At 36.7% G+C, this 17,571-nt stretch overlaps 1 protein-coding gene across 1 annotated transcript in view; it reads left to right on the top strand.

The window, feature by feature from the left end:
- FAM160B1 (family with sequence similarity 160, member B1) overlaps positions 1–17,164 on the top strand; it is a 42,489-nt gene extending 25,325 nt beyond the window's left edge. Inside the window, exons 13-18 of the mRNA XM_011967566.1 lie at positions 966–1,056; positions 7,660–7,803; positions 13,164–13,304; positions 13,678–13,781; positions 16,106–16,136; positions 16,989–17,164. Coding sequence (XP_011822956.1) covers positions 966–1,056; positions 7,660–7,803; positions 13,164–13,304; positions 13,678–13,781; positions 16,106–16,136; positions 16,989–17,090 — 613 coding nt within the window. The 3' untranslated portion in view covers positions 17,091–17,164. The remainder of the gene's footprint in view (positions 1–965; positions 1,057–7,659; positions 7,804–13,163; positions 13,305–13,677; positions 13,782–16,105; positions 16,137–16,988) is intronic.
- Positions 17,165–17,571: the final 407 nt, after the last annotated feature.

Below are 17,571 nucleotides of genomic sequence, written 5' to 3'. Positions count from 1 at the left end.
TCTCACTGTGTTGCCCAGGCTGGAGTGCAGTGGCATGATCCCTGCTCACTGCAACCTCTGCCTCCCGGGTTCAAGTGATTCTCCTGCCTCAGGCTCTGAGTAGCTGGGATTACACTCGCATGCCACCACACCTGGCTAATTTTTCTATTTTTTGTAGACAGGGTTTCACCATGTTGGCCAGGCTGGTCTCGAACTCCTGACCTCAAGTGATCCACCCACCTTGACCTCCCAAAGCACTGGGATTACAGGTGTGAACCACCAGGCTGGGCCATCCCATTTTTTAAAAATATAAATGGTTTAAGTAATTCCCAATTGTAACAACATTGAGAACTGCTGGTTTGATAAGATGTACTTATTAACCATGTGTGCTAAGTGTTGGGCTATTCCTTTTTGTTAGTTCGTGGTTTTGTGTTTTTTTTAGAGTGCCCTTTTCTGTGGCAGTTTTTTTCCTCTTTTTTGCTTCCCTTGCAATGTTGTCACTGATATACCTAGTTCTGGCAGGTGATTTTAGAGAAAAACTGCATGTGACTCAAGTTGCAAAATTAGGGTACATAAAAATCTCAGGTTCAGTTACTGTAAACCAGTTCCCTGAGATTAACAAATATTATGGCAATCTGTCATTATACAGCAATCTGAAGAGGAAAAAAAAATATCTTTCTTAGGCTTACTTCTATTTTAAGTGGAATTAGTAATTTTTAAAACCTTTAAAATAATGAGAATAATCAATGAATTGTAAAAGTCATTCAACACAAGGAATTAACAACATATAATTTCATTTTTCAGGTTTCTATTTATATTAATACTTAACTGAACTTACAATATCACTAGATACTTTAGTACTTATAGTTATTATTGAATTGTGAGAGTATTTGTTATTGATTATGGCCTTTCTCACTTTTACTTTTTTTCCCCTTTTTTTTCATGCAATTGGGAATTTTGCATCATTGTGGCCTTTTTCATTTAAGTTTTCTCTGTCTGGTACCGGATGACGCAAAATCCTCCTACCATGTCGAGGGCACAGGATATGACACCTACCTCCGAGACGCTCATAGGCAGGTAGGTGAAGTCACTAAATGTTGGAAATGAAATCTAAGAATAGACACACACACACACACACACACACACACACACACCACTTGTCACACTGCCCACCACCACTGCTCCAAGGAAATGACTTCATTATTATTCAAAATGAGACCTGGCATCTGGCTTGTCCTAGATGGTCCCAGTTGTAGATCAATGAATTATTTTCATGCTTCCTCGTCACTCTCGAAAATGTCTCTGGGCCAGGCACGGTGGCTTATGCCTGTGATCCCAGTACTTTGGGAGGTCGAGGTGGGTGGATCACCTGAGATCAGGAGTTCGAGACCAGACTGGCCAGCATAGTGAAACCCCATCTCTACTAAAATACAAAAATTAGCCGGGCGTGGTGGCAGGTGCCTGTACTCCCAGCTACTCAGGAGGCTAAGGCAGGAGAATCACCTGAACCCTGCAGGTAGAGGTTGCAATGAGCCGAGATCATGCCTGGGCAACAGAGCAAGACTCCATCCCAAAAAAAAAAAAAAAAAAAATGAGACCTGGTCTCTGCTGTTGCTACTTTTGCTTTGTGCAGGTGACCTTAGTTTGCACTTCACCGATTGTATGTCTCCATCTCAAGATTTCTTTATGCTCTTTAATTTTTTCCCACTTTAAATTATTATCTCACTTGGATCCATTTCTCCTGCTGATCCAAAACATGATATCTTAGTAATTCTACCCACCACGCACCCTTGATCCTCTTCCACAAGACATGATCCTTTTCTCCTTCATTCTGATGCAGACAGTGATTCACAAGTATAGTCCCTCTGCTGCCCAGCTCTGACTCCTTCAGCCCTTGCGTTTCACCTTTCTACCTCACTCAAACGACTTACTTGAAGGTTTGCGCTTAGGTGCTAAATTAAGGAGCCTTTTCTCATTCTTCTTTCCTCTTTATAGCATTTTACATTGTAAGATTTTAAAAATTGTATTAAAAAATTCCTCCTGGAAAGAAAACTTGTATTGAGATAAAATTCAACATTTTAACTATTTTAAAGTGTACAATTTAATGTTTTTTAGTATATTCACAATGTTATGCAACCATCATCACTAATGCCAGAAGATTTCTATCACCCCAAAAAGAAACCCTGTACAAATAAAGCAGTCACTTCTTACTGACCCCTCCTCCCCGCCAACCCCCAGCCCTGGCAACCACTCATCTGCTTTCTGTTTCTATGGCTTTGCCTATTCTGGACATTTCACAAAAATGGAATCATACTATATGTGGCCTTTTGCATCTGGCATTTTTTACTCAGCATAATGTAATGTTTTCAAGTTTCATTCAAATTGAAGCATGCATCAGTACTTCCTTTCTTTTTATGGCTGAATAATATTTTATTGTATGGATATTTTGTTTATCTGTCAGTTAATGGACATTTGGGTTGTTTCTAATTGTTGATTATTATGAATACTAATGCTGTGAATATTCCTTTTTTGTTGAATACAGGTTTTCCACTTTCTTGGGTATATGCTTAGTAGTAAAATTGATAGGTCACATGGTAATTCTGTGTTTAACTTTTTTGAAGAACTGCCCAAATGTTTTCCACAGTGGTGGCACCATTTTACATCACGCCAGCAGTGCATGAGGGTTCCAATTTCACCATTTCCTTGCCAATACTTTTTCTTTTTAAATTATAGCTACCCTAGGAGGTGTGAAGTGGTGTGTCCTTGTGGTTTTGATTTACATTGCCTTATGACTAATGAAGTTGAGTAACTTTTCATGTGCTTAGCAGACACTTGTACTCTTCTTTGAAGAATATTTAAATCCTGGCCAAGTGTAGCGACTCACACCTGTAATCCCAGCACTTTGAGAGGCCAAGGTGGAAGGATCACGTGAAGCCAGAAATTTGAGACCAGCCTGGACAATCCCATTTTTACAAAAATTTTTTTTAAAAATTATCCATGTGTGGTGGCATGCACCTGTCGTCCCAGCTACTTGGGAAGCGGAGGCAGGAGGACAGCTTGAGCTCAGGAATTTAAGGCTACAGTGAGCTATGATGGTGCCACTGCACTCCAGCCTGGGCAACAGAGCAAGACCCTGTCCCCAAAAAATAAAAAGTAAAAAAATCCTTTGCCTGTATTTTAATTGGGCTATTTGTCTTTTTATTGTTGAGTTGTAAGAGTCCCTTACATATTCTGCATAGTAGATCCTTATCAGATATATTATTTACAAATATTTTCTCCCATTTGGCAGTTGCCTTTTCACTTTTTTGATAGTGTCCTGTCGTTCGACACGTAATTTTGTTTTTTTGTTTTTTGTTGTTGTTGTTTTGAGACAGAGTCTCACTCTGTCATCTAGGCGGGAATGCAGTGGCACGATCTCGGCTCACTGCAACCTCCACCTCCTGGGTTCAAGCGATCCTCCTGCCCCAGCCTCCTGAGTAGCTGGGATTACAGGCTTGCACCACCACACCAAACTAATTTTTGTATTTTTAGTAGAGATGGAGTTTCACCCTGTTGTCTAGGCTGGTCTCGAACTCCTGGCCTCAAGTGATCTGCCCACCTTGGCCTCTCAAAGTGATGGGATTACAGGTGTGAGCCACTGCACCTGGCCAAAAGTTTTTAATTTTGATGAAGTGCAACTTAACTATTTTTTCTTTGTGCTTTTTGTGCCATACCTAAGAAATCATTGCCTAACCAAGATTACATAGATTTTCACCTAAATCTCTTTCTAAGAGTTTCATGGTTTTAGTTTATCCATTTAAGTCTTTAATCTATTTTGAGTTAATTATTGTATATAGTGTGAAGTGGGATTCAGATTCATTTTTTTTGCATGTAGACATCCAGTTGTCTCTGCAGCACTAGGTGAAAGGCTATTTTCCATTTATTGACTCTAAGTGTAAAGTTTATTTGAAGACTCAATTCTATTCCACTGACCTATGTACCTGTCCTTATCCCAGCACCACCCTGTCTTGATTACTGCAGTTTTGTAGTAAGTTTTGAAATTGAGAAGTATGAATCCTTTAACTTACTTCTTTCTCAAAATTATTTTGGCTATTTGGAGTCCCTTGTAATTCCATATTAATTTTAGGATTACTTTGTCCATTTCTGCAGAAAAAAAAAAAAAAGCAGTTTTCAGTGTACAGTCTTACACTTCCTTCGTTAAATCTATTCCTAAGTATTTCTTTATTGTAAGTGAAATTATTCTGTGAACTTCATTTTCTGATCTTTCCTAATGTAGAAATACTGCTGGTTTTCGTGTATTGAGCGTCTATCCTGTAACTTCGCTGAAGTTGTTTAAACCACCTCCCACCCCCCATCCCAGCCCCCACCATTTCAAACTTTCTCCTTTTTTAAGGTTTCTGCAGCATCATTCTTTGCTGCTGCTGCTTTTAGGTCTCAGGTGTCATTTTTACTCTGTCCCCCATATTATGATATGGCCAAAAAAACAAAACTATCTATCAGTGGCCCTGTTTTCTATCTTCATTCCTTTGATATTCTTTTGGTTTAGCATTCATCCTGTCGTGAATTCTCTATCTGAGGTGTCCCCAAAGCTCTAACCTCAGCCACTCAGATGTTCTTCTAAGACCTCAGACTTTATCTTTCCAAAGTAGAACTTACAACTGATTCCTCTAAAACTGCATTGCTCCTTTGTTTCCTGCTCTGGTCAGTGGCACATCCATCCTCCTGGTCATCCAAGGTTTTATTTCAGAGTTGCCTGGGTGGGATTCATTGGTCTTCTATTCTCTTTAGCCTCTAGTCTATTGCCAAGTTATATCAGTTTTGCCCCTACTATATCTCTCCTGTCTGCCCCCTTCTCCATTTTTGCTTTTTGCTTTCAGAATCCTAGTTTACATCTTTATTACCTCTGCCAGGATTACAGTAGCCTCATCACTTGTTTCCCCAGCTTGTTCCTTCTGCTTAGAAGCCATTAACAGATTAATCTCATTCAAGTGTGCATCTGAGAACCCCTTCTTCTTTATTAACTCATAAAGTATAAATACTTAGACATCAAATCTTACAATTCAGGATCCTTTTGGATCATTTTCCAGCCTGCTTTTCTGTATTTCTTACTATGACTTTCACTCGCTATCCAAATATAACATTTACATGCATTTATTGATGCTATTCTGTTTGTCTACAAGATTCTCCTCTTATTTCTCACCCACCGTCTGATATCTATATTTCTCCACTGTCTTCAACATCCAGATTAAATGCCAGCTCGTGATTTATTCTTTTTACCCTCTTTCTCCTCTCCCTTCCCAACAGTAAAGGTAACTACTCATCTTCATGCTCATGGCATTATCTCTCATCTTGTGTGGTCCTTTGTGTTTTCTTTCTTGTCTTGGGGTTGTAATAATCAGTCTCTTGAGGGTAGAGTTCATGCCTGATTTACCATTAAATCCCACAAAATATGTACCTTAGAACTTTATACATTTTATAATATCAGTAACTATTTAGTATTTGTTGAATAAATAACCAGAATAAAATATTTCAAAATTTGAAAAAGAATTTTAAAATTTAGAGTCTAGAATTTGAAATTTCTCAAATCTGAAAAATGTACATTTAATTTTCATTTAAATTATTTGGATTGAAGTATGCTATTATATATAACTAATCTGCATATGCACATAGTTAATTCATAACTTTAAAGTCCGCATAAATACATGAATTTGTCTGCATGATGAATAAATTAATGGAGTAGCAAGTAACATTCAAATAACAATCAAAGACAATAAAAGTAAAACATATCTTTTCGGCACTACCGATTAGATTTTTAAACTGCTTTTATTCTTTCTGTAAAGTTTCTCTCATTTTCCATTTTGTGATTAAAATGCAGTTATGATTGTTTCAGAAATATTAGAAAAACAAAAAGGATAGAAGAAATTGAAATATTACTTTCCAAGTCAGAATATAAGAAGTATTAATGTAAAAATTATTTCTTAAAAATTGAGATTTGGGTCGGGCGCAGTGGCTAACGCCTGTAATCCCGGCACTTTGGGAAGCCGAGGTGGGCAGATCACTTGAGGTCAGGAGTTCAAGACCAGCCTGTCCAACATGGTGAAACCCCGTCTCTACTAAAAATGCAAAAAATAGCTGGACATGGTGGCACATGCCACCGCGCCTGGCCATGTTCCGTTGTTGTTGTTGTTGTTGTTGTTTTGAGACATAGTTTCGCTCTGTCTCCCAGTCTGGAGTGCAGTGGCGTGATCTCGGCTCACTGTAAGCTCCACCTCCCAGGTTCACGCCATTCTGCTGCCTCAGCCTCCCGAGTAACTGGGACTACAGGCACTCGCCACCACGCCTGGTTAATTTTGTATTTTGTAGTAGAGAGGGGGTTTCACCGTGTTAGCCAGGATGGTCTCGATCTCCTGACCTCGTGATTCACCCGCCTCGGCCTCCCAAAGTGCTGGGATTACAGGCGTGAGCCACCGCGCCCGGCTGCCATGTTCTAATTTCAGGTAATTTCTAAACTAGAGAGATTAAAGTAATTTTGCTTTGTTAAATAAGGAGAATCTGAAGAGGGAAGGCATATGGAAGAAAACAGTGCTTTAAATTTCTTTTGTTTCAATTCAAGTAAATTACATATTGGGGAGACTTTTAAAATTCATTTTTATTATATGAAATATTCTTGTGTTTATAAATATTCACACTGCTTCACTGATAACTATCTGTAGTGAAAGACCGGGTTTTTGTTTTTTTGGGTTTTTTTTTTTATTCTAATCTGTCACAGACCAACACTTTTGTAAAATACAATAAAAATGAATCCTGGCCAGGCACAGTGGCTCATGCCTATAATCCCAGCACTTTGCCTATAATCCCAGCTACTCAGGAGGCTGAGGTAGGAGAATCTCTTGAATCTGGGAGGCGGAGGTTGTGGTGAGCCAAGATAGTGCCATTGCACTCCAGCCTGGGCAACAAGAGCAAACGTCCATATCAAAAAAAAAAAAAAAAAAAATTAATTCCTATTGTGGAAAATGAAAAGAAAAAAAAGACCTGAAATACAAACCCTGATTATTTCGTAGTTAGATTCAACAGACATAAAACTCTTCATAGTCAAATTGTTAGGAATGCTTTTAAGTGCTTGCTCTTGCATTTTGTCCTCATCTCATTGTGGACAGTAATAAACACTTTGGGGACCAGCACTGGTCCATGGACCATTTCTGAGTAGCGCTCTTTGATCCTATCATAACATCATGCCTAGTGTGCGTCCATTCTAGGAACGGCATGCTTGTCTTGTCAGATAATGTGCATCAGTTCATCTGTGGTATATACCATTTTAGAATACATTTGAAAACTTGGCTAGGTCTGACTTTTCTTTTTAAATATCCTCTAAATCGGTGATGAAAGTAACTAAAGCGTTAACTTCCTTTAAAGAAAAGAGCTGTTAGGGTATTTTAGTAAAGTTAAAATATGTCTCTTTTTCATCAACTTATATTGGTACCAGTAGTTAATATAATCTTACCTGTGTCCCTAGTCACAGAAAGATCTGTGTCATCTCTTCCCCCTCTCCCTTGGTACCTCAAGCATAGCAGACATTCTGCATTCAAATGGTTTTTTTATATGCCTATTTGAGGAAATCATTTCTATTTCATCTTAATTTGTTTTTGTTCTTTAATGATTTACATGCTTTTTTCCCCGTAGTTCCGGGACTACTGTGCTATCTGCTTAAGATGGGAGTGGCCTGGGTCTCCAAAAGCATTGGAAAAGTGCAATTTAGAAGCAGCTTTCTTTGAAGGTCATTTTTTGAAAGTGCTGTTTGACAGAATGGGAAGAATTCTTGATCAGGTAATACATTTTAAATTACTAATTTTCATGTTATTTTGTTGCCATTCACCACAAAATCATCTCAAGTCTTGGTAGATCTTCAGTAAAGTGCTTTTATTGTTTTCTTACTTTTTCCACTGGGTGACTTTTTCATGAAGCTTGATTGCCAACAACTGGCAGATTTCTGATGCATTCTGTATGTTAAAAACATTTATTTGGCCTGACAGTTGCTACAGCATTGTTTATCTCATGATAGGCCATTGTCTTAATATCCTTAACACATTTTGGAGATGATTAGAAGTGCTTTCCTTTTATGACTTGCTTAGCCTTTTAGTTAGTACATTTAGCACAAATACAGATTCTCAATTTAGAAGACCCTAAATGTCAGTTCAGATTGAATCTTGAACACTCTGGTCTCAATAAAATTACAGAATAGTGTTAGATGAACCTGACTCTTTAGACAAAGCTTATAAACAATACTCATTTTCATAACAGAGAGGTGAAATAAAAAAGGTTAGTGTACTCCTTTAAAGGTGGGTAAAAATCACCATCAGCTGATAGGTTGCTATGTACATCTCATCTGTTAAGAGAAATAAATTTGGGATTATGGAATCCCTCCTTCCATCTCTCATTGGCTCATAAGCATAGTGATGAGGGAGCTTTGAAATACTCATACTTGACCCATTAGAATATAAACCTGAAAGAACACAACTAGCATAGTACTTTCCTCAATGTAGAAACTGAGTGGACCAATTTGGAATTAATTTTCAATTGTATATTAAAGTACTTGTTCTTTTTTAGCATTTTAGTTAAATGTTTATGTGAGCATAGGGAGTTATAAGAGAAATTTACTAAGTAGGCTGTCTTCAACACCAGAAAGTCAAATAAAGAAATTGTAATCTAAGAAATATTTCACTATGTTAGAGTTTAGTCAGCATTGTTTCTGACAGTAATCTCTATAAGAGACCAGGTCCTTTTTTTTTTTTTAACCTCTTAATAGCATGTGCTGTATTTCTAGTGTTGCTTCGGTTGGTTGTTTTAAACCTGACAACCAAGGTATACAAATCTGGCTATTAATAGGTATTATGGCCTCACATCATGGCTGTGTAAACCTCCTGGGTAGCCAGGATTCATCAGTTTATTGTTTTCTTTTTTTGTTTTTTGTTTTTGTTTTTGAGCCAGTTTGCTGGGTGTAGTTTAAATTTGATTAAGCTAACAAGCAAGAGTTAATAACAATGAATGTCAAGACAGTAATGTTTAGAAATTTTGACCGAAAGAATTAAAAAAGAATCTAAATTTTAAAAAGTATTTTCTGAATTGGAAGATCCACCCTGAATCTTCAAACTTGAGCACTTTTTCTCTAGTTTGTAGAGTGCTGACACAAAAGGATACATTGAAAGCAGAATATCTGAAATGCTTAAAATACTTTTCGATTTCACCAGATAGCACTTCATAGCATAGAGGTGATTCATAGACTGTTTCAATCATTCTTCCTGTAACCCTGTATCATAGGCAAGACAGATTTCTAGTATTATTCCTCATCTAGTATAGATGAGGAATCCATGGTTTCAGCTATGTGACTTACAGCTAGTAAGCTATGGAGCCCTGCCTGAAACCTTTTATCTTTAAAACTCTTGAGGCCGGTGCACCTTAGTCCCAGCTGCTCAGGAGCCTGAGGCAGGAGGATTGCTTGACCCCAGGAGTTCAAGGCTGTAGGGCGCTATGATTGTGCCTAAGGATAGCCACTGCACACTAGGCTAGGCAACATAGTGAGACCCCGTCTCTAAAACGAAATAAAAAACAAAAAAACCCTTGATTTTTCAAAGCCTTTTTGGTAAGAACATGGTATAGTCTGATCTCAGAGACGAAACACGAGTCCTAGGAAGTTAAGCATTTTTGGCCTAGTTTCATTTTCTTTCATTCCTAAACATTTTTGCTGAGAGTGATGCTTGCTTGTAGTTTCTTTTTTTTCTTTGTCTATTTCTTTTTCTTTCTTTCTTTTTTTTTTTTTTTGTGACCGAGTCTCGCTCTGTCACCCAGGCTGGAGTGCAATGGTGTGATCTTGGCTCATTGCCACCTCTTCCTCCCGGGCTCAAGTGATTCTCCTGTCTCAGCTCCCAAGTAGCTGGGATCACAGGCGCACGCCACCATGCCTGGCTAATTTTTGTATTTTTAATAGAGGCGTGGTTTCACCATATTGGTCAGGCTGGTCTCAAACTCCTGAGCTCAGGTGATCCACCCGCCTGGGCCTCCCAAAGTCCTGGGATTACAGGCATGAACCACCACGCCTGGCCGCCTTCTTTCTTCTTTTTTCTTTTTCTTTTGTTTTCCTCTTCGCAGGGCATTTTCTTAGTATATATTCCTAATAGGGTCTAAGTAACCTGACTGAGATTAAAAATTTAATGAATAATTTGGAAAGTGGCTAAAGTCTTCATGCATAATTGAGAAGTTGTGGTATCAAGTATTCATAACACTCTTGTGTTATCACAATGCTAATTTACAAAAAATCATAATACAAACGTTTACTATTGTTTGTAATGGTTATGATTTTAAAAAGATATTAAAATACTAAAGTCCATAGCAGAATGTAAAGAACATTGTAAGGAGGCCAGATCTTGTCCCTGCCCTGAGCATGATGAGTTTGAATTTGATCAAGTAACTTAGCTACTTGTCACATTTCCTGATTGTTAAAGTGAAGTTGATATTACTTTTTTAACTCAAAGTTTATTATCTCAGAATTTGAGTTCAGTCCAAACACATGGGACAAGTCTATTTGGCATGTCAGAGAAATCTGGCTTGCTTTCCTTTCAGGTAAATACTGTATAAAGTATAAAATAAAGGGACCTCAAATAATAGATATAAACACTTAACTACCAACAACCTCCAAAAAGGCCAGCTTGTTTTAAAGTTATTACCAATAGGAAGTAGAGACCATTTCAGAGTACAGTGAAACAAATTTATCTTGTTGAAATTTATTTTCATTTTTACTACATTAAGAAATCTGTCTCAGCCTTACATTTCTTAAGCAACTTATGACCTAGATTTATGTTAAAATAAACTACAAACCAAAGTAGCACCACACAGAAAAAATACAAAGTCTAAATAGTAATATATTTGTTTAAAGCCAAATTGTATTGATTTCTTTATTTAAGCATCTGCAGATGGCAAAATTTAGTGACCTAAAAATCTTAGCTACCTGCAGTGAAGAGTCATGTACAATTCTGGACTTAAGTCATATTTTAAATTTTTTCTACTAAATACATTCTTTTAAATTATTTTTTGTAAATGATTCCTTCATACCTAAAATACAATTTAATGTGAATTCATTGTTTATTATGAGTTGAGTCTCAGAGAAGGCTATTCTGTTGCAAATATTATCAAGGGAGGAGGAATGGAGAGAAGTTGGTTAATGAGTACAAAAATACAGTTTGAAAGAATAAGTTCTAGGAAATTAGTTAACAGAAACTTATTGTATATTTCAAAGGAGCTAGAAGAGAACTATGGTGTTCCCAACACAAAGAAAAGATAAATGCTGGAGGTGATGGATGTCCCCGTTACCCTAATTTGGTCATTACATATTACACATTGTGAAATGTATCAAAATATCACATGGACCCCCAAAATAGGTACAATTATGGTACCTTAATAAAAAATACCCAAAAGCCCCCAAGCATTACCAAGTAGGAGAAATTGCTCTTAAACTATCCTGTACTGGGAATGCATATTCCCTTTCAATTACCTTGCTTATCACTAGGTTTTGGAAAAAAAAAAAAATGACTTGGAGCAGTTTTTGTTCTTTAAAAAAATCCACATTCATGAATCTAGTAGTAAGTTAGAAAGATTAAAATGAGCCTTACAGCATAGGACTTGAGCGTGTTTGTTTATGTGACAAAACATGTACATCGTAGCGTCAGTAGCTGTGGTGATTTTCAAAAGATAGTAAAATGCCGAAGTCTGTAGTAGAACAGGCACGTGCGCGAGCATTCTCCACTGAATGCCAGAGATTGACTTCCTTATTGCTATTCACTGTGATCAAGGCTTTGCAGGTTGTTCAGTGGCTGAGAGTAAAACATTCCGCTGTGCTGGCTGATGCTGCACTTGGTCCTGACTCCCTGTTCCCTCCACTGTGCTGCAGCATCTGTCTCACTCTTGCCACCTGGGTTCTCTGCAGCCTCCTCACTGTGGTTAGTTTTGTTGCAACCAATTTGTTTCCTTTGGCTGCTTAGAAGAAGCAAACTGGAAGGGGTGAGAAATTTCTGTTGAAAGTTCTGAGCAAGTAGTAGCAACTCTTTGTGTAATGTGCCTTTTACTTTGATATTGACATAACTCTGCAAAGCCCCTTTCCGTGAAGAATAAACAGACAACTAGAATTCAAGTCAAATCGCAATATTTCATACAAAACAAGTGTGAGGAATGTACACAGATACACAGTTGTTTGGGGAAAGTTAATACTCATGCAAGAAATGAGATGATCCCTCTCTGTAATCACCGTTTTGAACCTTCTCATTCACTTTGAGGCATAGGGTCGTCATCAGTTCTATCCCCAAGTACTTTCATTCTGGTGACAAGGTTCTGTGATTTGACTTTATTTTACTGTCTGTGTGTTTTTGGAAATTGCCTGTAGTTGAATAATCTGAGGTGAGGAATATCACTTCTGAAATTACTGTATTTAAAAATGTGTAATATCTTCCCTTCTTGGTTTTTGGTCTTATGCTCAATGGGTCCTCTGTAATTAATATTGTATATGATACACTAGTGCTTTGTCATGACCCCTTGAACAATTTCATTAATTGAATAAACCTGCATATAATAAACATTCTGACTATGTCACTTATTTGCCTTTATATGTTTATATGCTTTTTAAATCTTTTTTAAAAAGTTTTAGGACTGTGATGTATGTAATTTGAGATGTGAGGGCTAGTTTAGTTGTAGATATTTTCATTGCAGAAAAGCATGCAGAGCAAGAAGGAAGATGGTGGATTCTCCCTTCTTTTTTTTTTTTGAGACAAAGTTTTGTTCTTGTTGCCCAGGCTGGAGTACAATGGCGTGATCTCGGCTCACCGCAACCTCCACCTCCTGGGTTCAAGCAATTCTCCTGCCTCAGCCTCCCAAGTAGCTGGGATTACAGGCATGTGTCACCACGCCCAGCTACTTTTGTATTTTTAATGGAGACGGGGTTTCTCCACGTTGGTCAGGCTGGTATTGAACTCCCAACCTCAGGTGATCCGCCCACCTCAGCTTCCCAAAATACTGGGATTACAGGTGTGAGCCACCGCACCTGACCAGATTCTCCTTTCTTAAAAGGACAAATTGAAATAGTAAATTAAGTGCACAGATATACATTATTATTAAATATCTTTCTGTTTTTTACCTCTCCATAGCCATATGATGTAAACTTACAAGTAACCTCGGTGTTATCTAGACTTTCTCTCTTCCCTCATCCACACATCCACGAGTACCTTTTGGATCCTTATGTGAACCTCGCTCCTGGCTGTAGATCTCTCTTCTCTGTAATTGTCAGGGTGAGTTACTAGTTCTGTTATATTCCCTAGGATTGATAAGTTTGCAATTAATATGTTAACATCATTGTATGCAGTTAGTGTCACATAATGAAAAATATATCTACTGCTTCAAAGTAATTGTTATACATATATATACACATTATATATAGTTATAATTATATATGATTATAAAATAATTTTTAAAATTATTTTTAATAATATGTAACTTTTATTTTAAAGAATTAGGTATGAGTCCTTGGTTAAAGATGATTTATATGAGTAGTGAAAGTTTACATTATTTATTAAATGATGGGAATGAAGATTTTTTCTAAAATCCTGAGGTTGTCTATGTAGCTGATTTCGGGAACTGAGGTGCCTTGCCTCTGTGATGCAGGTTGTTGGAGACCTTATGCTTCGAATCCAGCGTATTCAAGACTTTACTCCCAAGCTTCTGTTAGTCAGAAAGCGATTACTTGGTTTGGAACCTGAAGGCCCTCTGTAAGTTCATGTTTTACGTTTTTTTAATCCAAAAAGTTCAGTGAACTTAATGATCTGCTGATACATTGAATTGATTTATTGTCTGTTTTTCCCTTACCAGTATTGACCACATCACACTGCTAGAGGGTGTGATTGTGTTAGAAGAGTTCTGTAAGGAGCTGGCGGCAATTGCGTTTGTGAAATATCACGCTTCCTCCACACCATAAATAACATCTTTCAAGTAACTAGGAGAACAGAACTACTGTGTACATTTCATCAAAAAAGACTCAGCTCCACCCAGCCACAAGAGGATAAAAAGCCTTTTTAAACGAAGTATTGCTGTAAACTGGACAGAACCATTAAGAACCTATTGAGTGGACATTCTTGGTAAAATGTTGTATAATGTTGTTTTCATTGGCTTTATCATAATGGTTCTATTATAAAATTGCACATTGTCGAATCCAGGATACAATCAAAGGAACTTCAGGAAATAAGCATTTCTAATGACTGTGTTTGAAAAGCTGCAATATTTCCGATGTCATGACTTTGATGATATTTCTGTTATATTAATATCCTTTTAGGTAGCAAGGCATTTTGACATTCTCTGGGACTCAAATGCTTATATTATTTTGGATTAATAAGTAGCAAAAAAATCACTAATTTTATAACTTTTTAAGGTCAGAATTCTTATCAAACAAAATATGAAAAAAACTGTAAATGAGAAAAAATACAATTCAGAAACCATTGAATGAATTAATTATAGGAGATAAAAATGTGTAGAGCACCATTAACTTTCTTCAGCTTTTTTAAGAATAACAATTTAATATGATAAATTCTTGATCAATATATCTCTATTTTTAAAGAAATGTTCTTTTACTCTTGTGCACATAGCCATGTTAGTGATTTTCTTCATGTATGGGTCCCAGTTGATTTAAACTGTGTCATTTTCGCAACAATGTTGAATTTATGCTCACCATTGGTAGTGTTTGCTAAAACTGTATTTTTTTTTTAAACTAAGTAAGATGTACTGGGTCGAGAACCTTTTTCCCCCCTCTCTCCCTCTCAGAAAATTGCTTTATAAAATTGCTTTATAATTTGATTTTCTTACTGAAACGCATGGTGGTGTCTAGGTGAGGAACTGACTGATAACCCTTGGCAGCAATCAAAATGCCAGTGGGTCCTCGATGTTTACATTTTTTTCTAGTTTGTTTGGTCTTTTGTTTTAAATGATTCTAAAGAGATTAAAGAAAACAGACTTTTAAACGTCCTGTTTACATGTGAAAGGATTTGGGGAAATTGGGTATGTATGTGAATGGGTATACATGTAGGAACCTGTAGTTCAGCAAAGCTGCGCTGGGCACAGCATGCTTGTACTCGATGGACAAAATCGTGTTTGCTAGTCCGCTTTCTATTTTTCCTTTAAGTGACACTGATCACTCAAATACTGTTTTTAATCTATTGTTTGTTTTTATCTGACATTTTAAGCAGCAGCACTTTCCTCTTTATCTTTTCATTTACTGATATTTGGGGAAACAGGCTATCAAAGGCTCCAGCTTGAAGGGAACTCTCACTACCCCCTCTAGGAAGTTATTTTATGTAGCATGTTTGTATATATGCATTGTGTGGCATGTGCGTAGAGGCTTGTTTTACACCTGTCTGCTCATTTTGTTGTATTAGCTTTTCTGGTTTATTTCATAGTTTGTTTTTGCTATTTATTAAGAACAATATCAAAAGATTATGAATAGCATCAGCCCTAGAATGCTTACCACTGTTAAAACAACAAAAAGACTAAACCTCCAATTTCATGCAAATCTTTATTAGCTTATTCTAAGAAATTTATTAAGTAAAACAAAGAAAAAACAAAAGTGGGAGATAGTTATTTTGTGCATGATTGTCTTTAAATCATTTTGAATGATGTGAAGGCATTATTCAGTTTGCTGTATTTTTTAAATCACTTCATACAGGGAACACTTCGACATTTCCATTTCTAGATGTAGTAACAGTCTACTTCGACGTACAAGTATTTAAACTAAGGCATTAAGAGATATTAGATATTTCTTAATGTTTTCATAGTGCTCAATAGGTGTAGTAGCAATGATATTACCTCTGAAACCAAATACTGTTTTATCCTTGATTTCACTATGGGACCTTATAATTACTCCATGAAACCAAGCTCAGAAAAGCTTTAACTCTTGTATGTGTGTATGTGTATGCTGCTTCTGAAAATATAATTTTCCTAAGTTATTGTAATGACTTTAATTTGTAATCAGCTAAGGCTTAAGATTTCATTTGTTTCTCGTCTAAGTTTCTGTTTTTCTTCCCTTCTTTTTTTCTTTTACATTTAGTTCAGAGCTAGAGCCAGTACAAGCTCTCACAGTGAGTTCAATTTGTTAGTTGAAACGTTGTACTGCATCACTAGTCTTCTTAAACTGTCTGTTGACAGCTGAATATTTGTTACTCAGTACTCGCAAAAACAGTGACTAAAATGCACTATGTTGAGTGGAAAGCACGGTCATAACAACTGATTGCCATAGCAAGTTCCAAAGTGAATTTCAGCCTTGCTTCACATTTGTATCAATAAGTACGCACATTTTTTAAAACTTTCTAACAGTATAGTCTTTGGGTTTGTTTTTAGTTATGAGCCACATTCTTTACTTGATGTAACTCAGATTTGTCTTAGCCTATTGCCATATAGTACTCACCTTATAACTATGTAACTTTCTCATAATGTATCTGTTTGTGCAATATGGAAGCTGTGAGTGGATTCATAGCTTTTTGGTTTAATTGTACATTATTGTGTGTGTACATATGTATATATGTGTATATATAAGGACCAAAATTCTTAGCTCGCTTACACTGTTGCTAGTGTAAACATTGTTACACTTAATTTTACAGGGCACAAATTATGGAATTACTTCATAAATTCATGGTAATGTTTCCATAAATTATTGCATTAATATACAATTACCATTTAATTATGAAGTCCATCAGTATTGACAGAAAAAGTTACAGTGAAGTGCTAAAACCACATTATATGGTAATTATATTTTGGGTTGCATAGTAAATCAAATGTGCATGTCATTGTGACACTTTATGTGTTAAAACATGGTAGATAATCACATTTCTGGCCCCTGTAAAATAGTGTTACTGTAATACTCTGTTTTGCCTCCTGCCTTGTTTACATTAAACAGGATATTTGGTAAATTTTTTGTATCGAACGTTGTGTAGGTTACTGACAGTGTTACCAACGTCTGGAATTCTTGGTCCATCCGTGGAGAAACTCTTCAGATGGTCATTGTGTACCTACTCTCTCTTCAAAGGAAGTTGTGATCAAGTTCAACTTTTTGTGCTAACAATGCATGCAGGACTAAGAGGGATGATCTAAAAAATAAATAATGTAATTTAAACAAAATGTCTTACGTTTTTGTAAAATTCTACTTGGGAACGTTTTATCCAATGATAAATCTCAAGCAAGTCTTAACTTTTTGCACCCCCAACACACAAAGGGATATGGCACACCACAATCAGTGGGTCTCTATAGTATTCTAGGGAGAGAACAAAAAGCAATATATCTATTTGTGGAGGAGAGATGTGTAGCTTGAAAAATTCCCCCAGGTAAACCTCATAGTAAACCTCATATATTTCCTCCACCTCCCTTCTTAATAATCACTGCACAAAAGGAAGGAATGTTATGCACGTCTGAGAAAAACAATTTTTTTTTTTTTTTTGAGAGCCTCGCTCTGTTCCCCAGGCTGGAATGCAATGGCACGATCTCAGCCCACTGCAACCTCTGCCCCCTGGGTTCAAGTGA

Source organism: Mandrillus leucophaeus, unplaced genomic scaffold (assembly GCF_000951045.1).
Source record: "Mandrillus leucophaeus isolate KB7577 unplaced genomic scaffold, Mleu.le_1.0 Scaffold80, whole genome shotgun sequence".
In the NCBI taxonomy this organism is placed as follows: domain Eukaryota; kingdom Metazoa; phylum Chordata; class Mammalia; order Primates; family Cercopithecidae; genus Mandrillus; species Mandrillus leucophaeus.
The sequence above is the reverse complement of the archived record's forward strand: the minus strand, read 5'-3'. Positions and strand labels throughout refer to the sequence as shown.